Here is a 14586-nt window from a genome sequence, read left to right as displayed (position 1 = left end):
TTGTGGGTACAGATAGAAGATAGGTACATGTACCATAAATGTAAGTACAAATGCAATTGTATTCTTCTTGTACCAAATACTGATAGATACTTACAATGTTTAAATTGCATGCATTCTCACATACATGCACACGCACACACACACACAAATGAAAGTGCACAACACAAAAGCACAGAACCGATAAGTTATTTTTACAGTTGTATTTCAAACTTAATCTTAATTTAATTCAGATTTGTTACATCTCCCAATTTCTGTTGTGACAAATAGCAACAAAATATTTCCAGAACAGACAAATAGCAACAAAATATTTCCAGAACAGACAATAAACTGCATGCTTTCCTAGCATAAAAGGATGTAATATTACATACCAGTAGCAATCAGATGCACAAGTATCTTTGGTAGGATAAAAGAAAAGGGCCAATAGTCTTAAGGAGGCAGTGTGTTGTTAATTCACTGTCTAGAGCATACTTGGTTTTGGAACATGGAGCCAATCCTTTGACTGCCTCTTACCACCCCAACCAAGGTTGTCTTGTACCCATTTACACCTGGGTGGAGTGAGGAAAGCTGTGTAAAGTGCCTTTCCTAAGGACACAATGTCTTGCCAGGAATCAAACCCATAATCTCTTGATCCTGTACCTACTAACCTAACCACCTGGCTATGAACGGAACATGGCAAGATACTCTGTGGTATTGCACATCCATTGTAGATATTAACACTTGGCACAAACTGAACCTTATACTAAAGTTACAGTAACACAACTTGTCAGCAAATCTCAATCTTTAGGTACAACTGGACCAACAATAGAACAACATCTCTGTCCACTTAAAAGAACTGCATATGATCACAATCACAGAAAATGCTTCTGTCCATCTGATATGGTCAAGAGTTACAACAGATAACAAAAGATACCAGTAAATACTGCACAATGTTTGAAGACTACTCATCCCCTACATTGAACAACTACCATACTCTGATCATTGTAGATCTTACATGATACTTAATAGTTAGTTGTTTTTTTATATAGCGCTTCTGTTGATTGTTTCCTACACTTAACAAAATGTTGTCCATTGGAAGATTGGAGTACTGTACGTTTCTCAGGCATAACCTGGACGATCATACCATACATGACCAGATACATGATTCATCTTTTGAGCAAACAAATTACAACCAAACTGCAACAGTGTTGCATATCACAGACAAGGTGTCAAGAATAAATTATTGCCATCTATCCCTTGATTACAAGTTTTGAAATGTCAAGGTGTACAGGAAATGGACAAATTATATATATATATATATATAACGGTTATATATATAAGGTTCACGATTCTATATGTGCATAAGGTCAAAATGAAGGCCCCTTCTTGTCTTGACCATATTCTTATATATGTCCAAAACGATCGGACAAGGACTATGAATCCTGAGCTTTTGCTCTAAGTAACCAGATGTTTTTGTATCATGTGTATGTAATTATGATATAAGCTTCTCATGAACAAAAAAAGTTTCAAACAAAACTAACAAAGAAACAACATCCTCTCGAGGGCCTTCACCTTTGACCTTGCACATGTGTACTTAGCAAGATGAACCTTTTTACAGTAGTGGTATCTGTAAGATGGATGACCTATTCATTTGGCAACTCTGTTTCCCCAGCAACAATGACTGTTGAAGCAATCCTTGCTGTTTAACCAAACTTCATTTCTTTGAGTCCTCTTCTGATATTGAAGCTTCACCATTTGCTTCAACTGTGGCACCGTTCATTTTGATAGCATCTCCGTCTACAGATTCCCGCTCTGAGGAGGACTCGAGTCCACTGTCCTTCTCAGGGGTCTTCGACTCCTCTGCGTGTGATACTGCACCTTTATCATCTTTGCTTCCTTCTGTCACTTCCGCACATGTGACTTCCTTCTGTTCAGTTCCAAAGTCCTCCTCATCTTCACTTAGCTCCAGCACCTCCTCTACAAACTCTCCATCCAGTTCATCTGTCACCTTGACCGTCAGCGCCACGTCTGCGGCCAGCTGCAGTATCTTCTCCTCCACCAGCTGGGGGATCTTCTCCCTTTGGGTCTTGGCGTACTCGGCAGCATTGCTGAGGATCTGCATCTCCGCCAGCTTCAGCTGCAGGGCTGCGCGGCTGTGGTAGGTCATGTCAGGCACCTGCAGCTCTGTCTCTACATCCTGGTCATGCAACAGATCATTAAAAAAAACTGTCAAAGAATCTAACGTTTGTGCTGAATCTGACTACTTAAATGAAGTGTTGCTTTGTACGGAAATACGTAAATTAGCCTTCTAGCTGCAAGTTGCCTGTTTTATAAATATGCCATTTGATTGGTCCATTAAAAGGTATTCACATGCTTCAAGGTGTTGACTGCGCTCTTAAACTTAAAGTTCTTGGGTTGTCGAAGGGATGGTTTTTGTGGACTTTTATGAGTCTAGCAAGTCCACAATTGGAATACTCACAATGGTCTTACCCTTGCAGTTTTGCAGTGACCTCTGACTTTGATGTGACTGACCTTTGGCCTAACAGGTCCACCAATGGAATACTCGGGAAATATTTACAATGGTCTTATGTTTGCAATTTTCCGGTGACCCCTCATCATACACCGAACGCTCCACTTGCATTGTGTCAGTGATTGTTTCAACTACAAAAACAAAACTAAGTGCCAATCCACAAAACCTAGAGAAATACACAAAGACCAACCTTAATACTTGTTCTGTAGCTCCTGATGAGCAGTGAGAGGCGAGTCTCCAGGAAGGCCCAAGCCTTGGTCTCCTGCTCCTGGGTGACCATGCAGTCAGACCTGCCCAGGCAGCTCAGGTACGCAGACTGGTGCTCACTCGTCAGCAGGTCTCGCAAATCACCTTCAGGGAAAGGGTTCATCCATTTTGCGTTACCAACTTTCATGGTTTTGGGGATAGCTGGGCCCTTTTTTAGATATCTTCAGTTATGCTTTAGATAATAACGCTTTAATAATGCTTTAGATAAAGTAAGAATGATATGTAGGTTATCAATGAGCCAAAGAATCTAACGTTTGTGCTGAATCTGAAAGACTTGCACAAAAATTATAATAACCAAAAACGATAAAAGCTTTCTTTGAAGTTGTACCAAGGACATTATATGTTGATAAATAGGGACTAACTCTGTGCTCAGTCCTTTCGTATATAATGTCCTATAGCTCGATCCTATGTCCTTGGTTGTAGCCACCTTCTGTTGAATCTAAAGGACTTCCACAGCAAAAACAATAACAAAAACAATACAAAAATGATAAAAGCTTGTATAAAGTGGTACCCACCTTCCACCATGGTGAAGACCCTCAGGAACACAAGCAGCTCGGGAGGAATGGGGTCTTTCCCACAATGCACCTGAAAGGATGTGGACCTTGGAAAGAAAGAGCAATGGGAAAACAGCTGTTAGTCTGTCAGCTTTATACCATAATCGTTATCAACTTTATGGTACATGAATACGCATGTCCTAATGGGCATGTTAAATCTTCCAGGTAGCTGACCAAAAAATAGTTTTTTTAGATCAAAGCAACAGGCCTTAACATACTGGGTGCATACCTTAAAGTGGAGCTGGGTACCTAGTTTTTGACTGTAGTTGCACTTGTGCACTTAGGTATTTTTGTAGAGTTATGTTCATAAAGACACTATTGTACACTGGTATACACCATATTCGTAAGTTAACTTAACATCTACAGAATTTTGACCTTGACTACAAACCCCTTATGCTGACGGTGGAAATAATGTGAACCTGAGAGGTCTGACAATAAGGCAAAAGTAACCTACGCATGAATCCCAGCTCTGGATAGGACTTCTGCCTTCATAGCAAACAGGCTGTCATTCTTGCTTACACCTAAAACACAATCAATACATATCTCAGATACTTAGATACTAAGATGTAATATGTTGCAAAATAAGAAAGTCAGAGACACACATACATGTGAATCTGAAAGCTGAATTACAATACTGTATACATGTGATCTAGCCGATAATTCTCCCAAACATGTTCCTTACCCAGCTTGATGTTGACCCTATCGTGCACATTCTCTGGGTACACGAAGCCGTTGTGGATAAGGAACTCTGCGTTGCTGCGCATGCCGTAGAAGATGTAGACCTGGCTGTCTGTGGGGAACTCTCGCATGGCCAGGCATTCAGCCGAGTCACTGCCCAGGTTAAACTCTGTACTGAACTGAGATGGAATAAATGCCAGTCAGTGTTAACCTGTTGCTCCGAAATATTAGTAGGAAAAAAAAAAATTGCTGTGTGCAGAGTATAATGAAACTAATGAGGAAAGTTATGAAGCTAGTCAGATATGGTGTTCTAACAGCTCATTACAGACAATAATCAGGCATAATTTTACACCAGCAATCCAAATAAATATGTTATAATTATTTCAAGTAAGCACTGCCAGGTATTTTCCACTTTTCAGCCTTAAGATCTGTTGAACCTATGGCACTAAAAGTAGTATTATAGCAGAAACATACTACTGTATGACTTAACATTGTTTCCCTTTATCTTGACTCAACCCCAAGTTCAGTCCTATGTTGAAGCTATGGCACTAAAAGTAGTATTATAGCAGAAACATACTACTGTATGACTTGACATTGCTCCACTTTATCTTGTCTCAAACCCAAGTTGAGACCTCACCTCTCCATTGCTGTGGTTACACATGTCCCACATGGGGATGAGTGCTGTGATGAGATGTCGTCCATCACTGGTGGGGACCTGGTTCTGACGGGTCATCACTGTAGAAACTGCCCATCTATGGAGAGTACATGTATGTCAGAAGTTAAGTCAAGTTCAAGAATACTATCAATTCTAAAAACCTAGGTCAGACCTTTGTCTCATGACACTTCATCAGGAGGGCATAAGGCAGGGAAAAAAGTACACAACAGTGCATCAGACACTGTGACATGTTTCATAAAACATTATGTATACAAGTATCTACACAATACACACCTGTACTCATCAAAGGTGAAGCATTCTTTCAATGGCAGTCCTGCAGCTTCTGGCTGAGTCTAGAACAATGACACAAAGTTACAGCTAATCAGATACTCTACAGTGTGACTATTATGTAAGTACAGTGAACTCATCTGTGACATATCATCTATGTAACATCCTGAGTCAGTCTGTTAATGTCCCCCTGCATGTTCAGTCAGAAGTGACCCATATGGCCTGGGATACGCATAAATTTTTCGTATCACCGAATAAAGAATGATTTTACTACAATTATAGTCATTGCATATGTGTAGAAAAATCAGATCTGACAAATATATGGATATCTTTATGTACCTGGAACAGCTTGTAGAAGTAGGCATACTGACGAGCAATGCTCTTGTACTGGTTCAGGACGTCACCTGAAGAAAGGCAAAGGTAAGAGTCACGAAACAATTGCTGAATCATCTCAATTGTATAATCTGTAATGTTACATTTTGGAGCTGTAGTGTAGACAAGTAGATAGGTACAACACATACATCAGTGTTGCTGTGCCTGTATCTAACCTTACATTCAGCCTACCAGTTGCATTTCATGGATGTCAAGGGTCAAACCTTGTAACTCATGTGATTCATGTTTTTGATACCTAACCAAAATCAATCTCTACAACTGCATAAACTACATGCATAAAGAGATGATCACAATATTTTGAGTGACATCCATTACTCCTGACATAACTACTCATCTTCAGGAACACTAGAATTGACTAGCAGAAAAATGAATGTTTCTTGTATCAATGTATCTTATACTCTTGTACAAACTGATCTGTCTTCAGATATTATTTACATATATTATTCATATGCTTTTGATATTGGAATTATTATACGGATTTTGAAGGCAGCTAGTTTGAAGACTCTACATTACGTACTGAAGTTGAGTGAGCCCTGTAGATGGAGCATCTCTCCTTCTTCAAAGTACAGAGGGGTGGTGTACGTGCCTGGAAAGATGTCTGGTAGATATAGGGTGAAGGAACACATGGACAACATCAACACCAACCAAGCTGACAGGTACAAGTTATCTTAAAGCTACTTGCCCAGGACGAGATGTTTAAAAAGGGTGAACTATGCTAACATCAATGCTGCAATGTGGTAAATTTTGTGAAGTTTCGACACTTCCACAGGCAAAACAGAGCATGTGCATACAAGATAATCTTCTCTTTGCTTTGGCCCTACCACTAACTTTGTATGAATTACATGTACAATAGACTTTGGTCGGAAGACGGCATCATGTATACCATACTCTAGGCTATCACACAGAAGGTGAATAAACATACTCTAAGTTACAACAATAATGGTAAAAGGATACTGATGTAGGGAGCCCAGAAGGAGTTGGAAGAGTACTTCTCACACAGAACATGGAGCGCCAGCGACACGTTAGCCATCACCTGCAGAATCCTGTCTTTCTTTATCAGTGGACCTGAAACAAAACAGAGGATTTAAAAGGAAGAAATATCTCAGATCTTGTTTATCATGATCTTTTCTATCAAGTAAACCCTTTCTACAACGTAGTACAAGTATATACAAACCAGTGGCTCATGTAGTATCAGTATACATTGCCGAGACTTTGTAATGGAACTTTGCAGAAGTCCACACTTGATTCAATACAAATAATGTTGAGAAAACGTACTGTGTTTCATTACAGATTCACCACTGTTACTGAGTACAAATTGTCTATGCTTTTTAGTCTTTACCATATGTTTAGTAATCTATACAAGCATTCCCTCGCTGAAAACCAAGTATGAATGACTTGAGAATTGGGCAATCAATTCTATTTACATACTGTACATGGAAATCAGTCTAACATCAGGAAAGACCACTTGTTGAATTACATTTGTACAGTCTAGCTTTCAATTAACAAACAGAACGGCCAGTCTAGTAAGCATCAGCATCAAGTCTTTCCTACCCAGGCTGGACTCTCTTGCTGTTTCTGTTGTCAGCATCAGTTTACGGGGGATGGTGATGAACAGCTCCTCTGCCTGCAAAGTAACAAACGGTTATCATAGCACTGAGCTCAAGTTTTCCACCACTCATAAATATATGCTTTGTGTTTTTATTAGTAAGTTTATAATAAGACTTTGGTATGATGAACTTTCATTTGTAACCATTCCAAGAGGCAAAATGTTTACATTGTTCAAACATGGAACATTTCAGTGTGAGTAAATCTTTGTATGTGGAAGGAATAACCACATACAAAGTATCATACATTTCAGATTCAATCTGAAATTATATAATAGCAGTGTGACGAGACCAAGGCCTTCCTATGTACCATTAATTCCAAGGCTGCATGAGATTGCACCTAGCCTTGGAGCAGTGATAGTAGGATTAATATGAAAGCAATTGTCTAGACAGCAGATTTGAATGAATACCTTGATGTCTTTGACAGCCTTGAGTCCATACCCTCCCACCTCAAACTTCTCTATAGTAACAGCATCACTCTTAACACCATGGTCCTCCAGCCATTTCAGGAATACAGGAAAGCACTGCTCTCGTGACACCGGCTCCAGGGTCCAGCCTGGAGAGGGGGGACAAAAAACAGATTTACACAAATAAATGTACCTGAATCATTTGACTGGATAGGTTGTGAATTTTTCATACTCATGTTTAAACTGCAGTGTAAATCTTAACTTGACATGTTGGTAGACATCAAGCTGAAGAAGACTAGATAATGGTCCCTTTCTTCGTTTCTAATTTCCAAACACAATGTTTGTAGATCCTACAGGGTAAGGAGAAAAAGCAAAATTGCAGTTCCACTACCTTCCTGTTTCCTTCTGATCCTCTCCACCACCTCTCGGATAGACATGTGCTCCTCCAGCTCTTTCCCAGGGGGTACCCCAGGGCTGCTGGCCTCTGGAAACATTTCAATATTGGTACCATTAACAAAGGTCTTACAGTTCGCAACATTTTCCACATAACATTTTTCTAAAACAGTTTTACAGGATCCTGCCATATGCAGGACATGTAGCAGTGATTACATCTTCAGGGGCAAAGTAGAATGAATGGATGAATGTGTGAGGTGGTAAAAGAGCGAGTGAATGTGAATAAGTTAGTAGTGAGTATGAGTGAGTGTGAGTGAGTGAGTGAGTGAGTGAGTGAGTGAGTGAGTGAGTGAGTGAGTGAGTGAGTGAGTGAGTGAGTGAGTGAGTGAGTGAGTGAGTGAGTGAGTGAGTGAGTGAGTGAGAGCGAGCAAGATGGAAAATGCCAATTGGCCAACTTGACAATCATGACAGCATGATAAGAGGTACACATATTGTACATAATCATAACGTTCTTGATATAATCAGCCAATCAAAGACTTCTTGCGAAACCCTAAGGAAAGGCAACTTACTCTGCAAAAGTTCGTTGACTAGAACCATGACATCCCGGACATCCTTCTTGTTTCTTCCGTTTGGTTTGGTGTTTCCACCGCCGCCGCCTTTCCCCCCGCCAGCAGACCCTCCCGCACCACGGTCACGCTTACTTTTCTTTCCCATAGTGCTATGATCTGCTGATACTGGAGAATAAAGAAACAGGAATCCAATAAAGAGAAGGTATTGTTTTCCCATTCTTGACCAGTTAAGAGTGATTGGCCGTAAGAGTAGCTGTGCCTGATACCTACATTTTGTATTTAGGGAGTACTTTGATTTATTTAATATATAGCATAATTGTAACGTTAGTCGTAAAATCATTGTTATCAAAAAATGTCATTTTGACGACTTGAATGAGTGTTATCAAGTGCTGACAATAGCCAATAATGAAAATCACAATGGCAACTACATGCTAATACATCAGTCTTCTTGTATTTCTATGAACTGCAGTCGAATGATGACATGTATCCATCTCCTCCTCCTCCTCCTGCTCTTACAATCAGGATCTTTGAACAACTGAATAACCAAGGATGGAAGCTGAAAATAGAATCTGTGCACCCCGAGTCCACAATGATTTCAAGGAAAATACGAAGGAAAAACAAAACGATTGGGCAACTTATAAGCTGAGAGACTAGTTGAAGTGTTGTACTTTTTCATGCAAAGAAATAATTCCTCCCAGCCTACCTCAAACGCAATATTTAAAGGGTTTTCTCGAGCCTTTATCCCCTAGTCTTCTCTTGATCAGCCAGCTACATGCTCCTTACAGGAACATTGTATCGAATGGGGGCCTTCGTTTTTGTTTAAACCGTAAAGTTTTGACAAAAGTCGCAAATGAAGGAAACAAATACATTTAGAAATCTGTGCATAAAATTAATCTTATTCGTAGTTCCTTATTTTGTGTCATGATTTTTCTGACGTGGCTTCATTTATGGAAAAATTGTATGTCCCCAATGACACCCCCCATAAAGTAATGGCATAACCTGCGCCTGTCACCCTGCGCAGTAGAGCTGTCCAGTCAGAAAGATCACAAAATGGCGACTTGTGGTAGGGAAGTGCCGAGTTTGTAGCTGTTCATGCTGTTTTTGGCGTTATCCCTGGAAAAACTCGACAAAGTTTGCAGCTAACATTGTAAGGTAAGTACAGAGGCTATTTTAAAGTTGAATCCCACGGATAGCACTGAGGAAATTCAACTGTTTCGCTATATTTTTATGTGGCAGATTGGCGGACGTCGGGCAGCTGTTTAACTTTATGTGAAGTCTTTTGTAAAATAATTTTGTAGCAATTTTCTTATATCCCCTCCGTTCTATCTTCATAGCTTATGCTAGTAGGCACGGTGCACATTGTTTCTAGGGTAGATTTTTTGTTGAAACTGTTCTTTGAGCTAAACAGCAATGCTAAATCAGACAAACCAGGCAAAACCAAATATGTAGGAAATACTTTCACGTGTACAAAATAGATTTTCAGCTTTCACACAAAAATTATGTAAAACGTGTAGACACAAATTCATATACTAGCTATCTTCATAATACATAAGTACAGCTGCATAAGTATATCATAGACAAATTTACAAACCTTTTACTAAAAGTTTTAGTAAAATTGTATCACAAGTAACTGTTATTAGCTAGCCTTTGCATATTAAGTTTTTAACCTCGTTCTTTTATAACCCATTTCCTTTAGAATCTATACCCCAAAACTGAGGAATAGATAAAGAAGCACCATGCCCTGCTGGTACTATGAGAAGAAGGACCTGTTGTGCTCACCCTCTGCAACTGCTGGGGTGGACTACGCTACAGAGTGTAGATACAGGAGGGAGGGAGCCAGATTCATCATTGATGCAGGAACAGCTCTGGGATTGTATCCTTCACTTTATAGTGTACAGTATGGCTTAAGTATAGTACATGTACTGATGTGCCTGTTAGCACTTAATCAACAGAGATGATCATTCAGTGACACCAACTCTTTTAGTACATGTATTATTCAAATGCCATTTCATGAAAATATTGGCCTGATCCAATTCGTACCTAGTCCTTGTTTTCTCATTGTCGTCTGGATATAATCACTTATCATCTTTCTCCTTGTTCGAGTCCCATAAACATATCTTTAAAAAAGACTTAATGGAATTATCCATCATTGGTTATTGTAAGTGTAAGACTGATTGACATGTATATATTGGATTGCCTTCTATCGCTGCCTTGGATTGTTGTTTGCTTGGTATGCCATTTCAGTTCAGTTTTTTCCCTTAACATTCTTTCACAGAAAACCACAAACCTTTGCTACTGGAGTTGTATATTTCCACAGATTCTATATGTTTCACACATTCAAGGATTTCAACAGATACGTAAGTATGAACAATTTTTACCCAGTATTTCTCTTGTATTTGTTCGTTTCTGTCAACACTGATAAATTAAGCTTCTCCTTAGCTCAGGTTGACAAGATAGCAATGTGTATTTTAAAACGGAGATGAGACTCTATTCGCCTAAGTTCACAGCACTTAGATGAATAAAGAGTTCTCTATATGTTTGAGTTTAGGGATAACACAATTGGAAAACTGCATATTAGTATTTTGCAGTGTAGTGAGTTTGTGGTGAGGGATCATTGCTAACTTTAAAACACTACAAAAATTTCAAAATTTACATTATGAGAAATAAGAAAGCTATTGCCAAGTTGTATATGATCTCATTCTGTCATGCCTTCATTGTGTGAGATCAGAAAGAATAACACCTTCTTTATCTAATTATAACAGGTCACTGGTGCTTGTTGTCTGTTCCTGGCCGGGAAGGTAGAGGAGACACCCAAGAAATGTAGAGACATTATCAAAACAGCACGGGCCTTGCTGAACGACAAGCAGTTTGCTCCTTTTGGTGATGATCCAAAAGTACAGCAGGTAAGTTTTCATTTGTGTCACTGCTGAGATAATAAGTGCTGACGTACCATATTGTAGATGGCATTTGAACAGTGCTTTTTGTCTTTGCTGTACTGACCTCTTTCAAGTTATTGCATAGCTACAATGTACCTTCCTTTCCATTGTGATGTTTGTGATTGTTTTGCCATGTAAAGCATCCATGTGTCCTGAACCTGTGTTCCACTAACAGGAGGAGGTGATGACACTGGAGAGGATCCTCCTGCAGACCATCAAGTTTGACCTGCAGGTGGAGCATCCCTACATGTACATCCTCAAGTATGCCAAGTCACTCAAAGGTAGGATATGTACATCCTCAAGTATGCCAAGTCACTCAAAGGTAGGATATGTACATCCTCAAGTATGCCAAGTCACTCAAAGGTAGGATATGTACATCCTCAAGTATGCCAAGTCACTCAAAGGTAGGAGATGTATCTCCTCAAGTATGCCAAGTCACTCAAACTTTCAAAGGAAGGGTATGTATCTCTTCAAGTATGCCAAGGATCAAGGATAGAGACAGGTCTTTTTTGTTGCTCAAGAATAGATTGTATTGATTTGCAATAAGTGTAAAATGTGACTTGTTTTAGTACCAATCTGAAGGGTCATTGTGTTTCATGATGATCATGTATCCAGAAACACTTAAAAATCAGATCACAGTGCAGACCTGAGATGAATTTTCTTGACTAAACAGTGACCTTAAACTGACCCTTATCTCTATACTGATTGCATGTAGTGGATATGGAAAGCAGTCCATTTCCTGCATATATTTCTCTGTGAAATTTTGTTCACATTTTTTCTATCAAATCCATTACTTAAGTCGCTTGAAAGGTCCGTCACTATCCTGCTATTGAGTTGTTTAATGAAGATTTTGATACATGCTTAACACAGCTGATCATTCTGTCCCTGCAGAAGATGCCCAGTCTCTGACTCTAGACAAGAATAAGCTGCACAAGCTGGTGCAGATGGCATGGACATTTGTTAATGACAGGTAATACTGTTAATTCATTTTAAGTTCTCATGGACTTAATCTTGCATTAGGAGGAGAAATGAGGCATTCCCTGTGGTTTAAGTTGACTGATGAAACACTACAGTAGTATGACAGAGTACTGCTGCAATTATTTCATTTAGAATATCGCACAACTGAGTTGGGGAAATCATATGTAAATCACCATCATCATTTGTCATGAAAAGGTATTTTAAACACAAGTAAAAAAGATTGGGGTGAGCAAGCAAATATAGCCTTTATCATCAAGTTTGACCTTTAATTGCAGAAATCATAACATGCTGCTTAAGTTTATGTGTTCTGGAGACCATGGTTATAGCAAATGATGTGATTTAGTATGTAGAGTCCAGCATATCATCTAAAAGAGACATTTTAAGTATTTCCCTCATAATAATGAAACCAAGAGGACATGTGAGAATAACTGATGTTTTCCTGTCCCCCAGCCTGTGTACGACCCTGTGTCTACAATGGGAGCCACAGATCATCGCCATCGCCATCATGCACCTGGCAGGGAGACTCACCAAGTTTGACATGCTGGGGGCCGTGCAGTCCAACGCTGACAAACCTGTCAAGAACTGGTGGGACAGGTTTGAAGAGGACGTGTCTCTGGAACTGTTGGAAGGTGATGTGATGGAATACCATGGAACTTTTTACAGATTCCATTGCAAGTTGAAAGACACTATGGATAAATTAGGGGGGTGTGGACCATTACTATGATAACTTAGGCAGGACAAGACACATGCATGCAGAGTATACACCCCCGAGCTCATCAGAGTAATGATGTTGGGAGCCCAGAGAACCCATAGTGCCTCACATCTCCCAGCATGTAAATTGATCTGGAAATTGTCTATGAGTATGACAGCCTTTTGATTTCATGTCTGATGTTTTTGTTTTTTATTTTTTATTTGACAAGGTACTAGATGGTTCAATCATAAATGTTTCTATTCCTGCAGACATCTGTCATCAGGTGCTGGACCTGTACTCCCAGCCCCAGGGCATATCTACACCGTCCCCTCCCCCCTCTCCCGCATCCAGACCTGCCAAGAGACCCAGGATAGTAAGTAGTAACAAGAGACTAGAACACAGAACAAACAGAAACTGTCTGGTCTTTGAGAACAAGAGGTTTACAAGATGCTCCTCAACAGCTGTGATGCATGTGCTATTGGGAAAGGGTTGGGATATAGGTGACAGCAGCCTCCAGTCCCTCAAGACATGTGTCCATTCTCTACCTCCTTCAGATTACACCAGTAGTTGCGGGCCATTATTAGTCAAACCCAATAGCTAATTTGTTTTGTTTGTTTAGTTTATTTGAATTTATCACTAGAGTTATTTGTTTACTACTATATACTGTTTACCTCTGTTTGTCACTTGCAATAAACTTTCACATCAATTATCAGCCTCTGATTTAATGTGCTACTGTAGGGATTTGCAGACTATTTTGGTCCATGAATTTGTCCAAATATTCAGTAGCAAAGATATGTTAATAGCAAAGGCCGATTTCACTGGGAGGCATATTTTGGATTATGTAAGTAAGTACTGTAGGCTGATCTCAGGTATTCAAAAACTTGACTACTTGCCAATAAAGTCTATTGGAAATGTTACATGATTTCTCTTTTCCAATTACAGGAATCCCCTGGTCAGATGGAACCAAAACCTTCCACACAAGGTATGCCTTTCTGAAATGACTATGTTTTATAACAAGAATGTGTGTATTTGGCCCTTTTCATTACCAAGTTTTAATGCAAATATATCAGACATAGCCTAACAAATGGAAAGCTTTCATTGAAAAAAAAATCTACTTAGATAAGGTTGAATACTAGACCCATAAGACTGCTTAGATATTATAAAATGCACTTAAGTAGTAACATGGACTAATCTGAGCACTGGTGTGCTAAACCAGGAGATGCTGATCACAGAAAAAGGTTGATTGAAGCACAATGGCCCTCAGTTCTGGTATACTACCATTTCTTGCTGTTTTATGGTTTGTCTTACTTATCTGGTCTGATTGCTCAAACAAGTGTCAAAGCAATCGTGACCTCTGTGCCCCCCAGCTGCAGCTAACGGAGTGCCTAGTGCCGAAAGAGCTGAATTCTCCGCAGACGACTCTTCGCAAGAAGCAGTGCCCTCCTCATCCACACAGAGCTACCACAGCGCCCCCACCTCCTCTACTTCATCTGTCAAGTCATCCCCTGTGGAACCCCAGTCCACAGCGAACACAGAACTGGTCTCCATGGACATATCAGAGAGTTCCAATCCTCCCATAGAGCAGAACCCAGCCCCTAGCAGCTCTACTCAGCTTCCCACTCTCCAAGCTTCTGCGAGCAGCACATCGGTGCACCAACAAGTCCCTT

At 39.8% G+C, this 14586-nt stretch overlaps 2 protein-coding genes across 2 annotated transcripts in view; one reads left to right on the top strand and one right to left on the bottom strand.

Moving 5' to 3' along the window:
• Positions 1-187: 187 nt before the first annotated feature.
• Positions 188-9156, bottom strand: LOC118429789 (actin-histidine N-methyltransferase-like). The gene is made up of 15 exons (XM_035840427.1): positions 9018-9156; positions 8315-8479; positions 7744-7836; positions 7356-7501; positions 6893-6965; positions 6296-6406; positions 5859-5939; positions 5288-5352; positions 4955-5013; positions 4643-4757; positions 4010-4184; positions 3782-3848; positions 3289-3374; positions 2697-2857; positions 188-2173 (listed from the first exon to the last, which is right to left on the bottom strand). Exons 2-15 carry the CDS (start codon positions 8457-8459, stop codon positions 1691-1693), a joined length of 1860 nt encoding a protein of 619 aa, XP_035696320.1. The 5' UTR covers positions 8460-8479; positions 9018-9156; the 3' UTR covers positions 188-1690.
• A 146-nt stretch (positions 9157-9302) lies between these two features.
• Positions 9303-14586, top strand: part of LOC118430589 (cyclin-K-like) — a gene marked incomplete in the record, with an annotated part of 6863 nt that continues 1579 nt past the window's right edge. The window contains 10 exon segments of the mRNA XM_035841595.1: positions 9303-9466; positions 10011-10187; positions 10590-10671; positions 11077-11217; positions 11426-11531; positions 12142-12220; positions 12679-12857; positions 13189-13292; positions 13862-13901; positions 14287-14586. Of these exon segments, the coding sequence (XP_035697488.1) occupies positions 10051-10187; positions 10590-10671; positions 11077-11217; positions 11426-11531; positions 12142-12220; positions 12679-12857; positions 13189-13292; positions 13862-13901; positions 14287-14586 (1168 nt within the window).

The sequence above is a fragment of the Branchiostoma floridae genome, chromosome 1 (genome assembly GCF_000003815.2).
Source record: "Branchiostoma floridae strain S238N-H82 chromosome 1, Bfl_VNyyK, whole genome shotgun sequence".
In the NCBI taxonomy this organism is placed as follows: Eukaryota; Metazoa; Chordata; class Leptocardii; order Amphioxiformes; family Branchiostomatidae; genus Branchiostoma; species Branchiostoma floridae.
This window is presented reverse-complemented; position numbering and strand designations above follow the sequence as displayed.

Bases quoted from the DNA above. Each gene is read 5' to 3' on its own strand.
- LOC118429789 (XM_035840427.1), bottom strand. From the start codon at position 8,459: ATGGGAAAGAAAAGTAAGCGTGACCGTGGTGCGGGAGGGTCTGCTGGC. The intron at 5,014-5,287 runs GTACATAAAGAT...TCATTGTTCTAG, and splicing joins ACTTCTACAAGCTGTTCCAG to ACTCAGCCAGAAGCTGCAGG. The intron at 4,758-4,954 runs GTGTGTATTGTG...TACTCTCCATAG, and splicing joins TTCACCTTTGATGAGTACAG to ATGGGCAGTTTCTACAGTGA.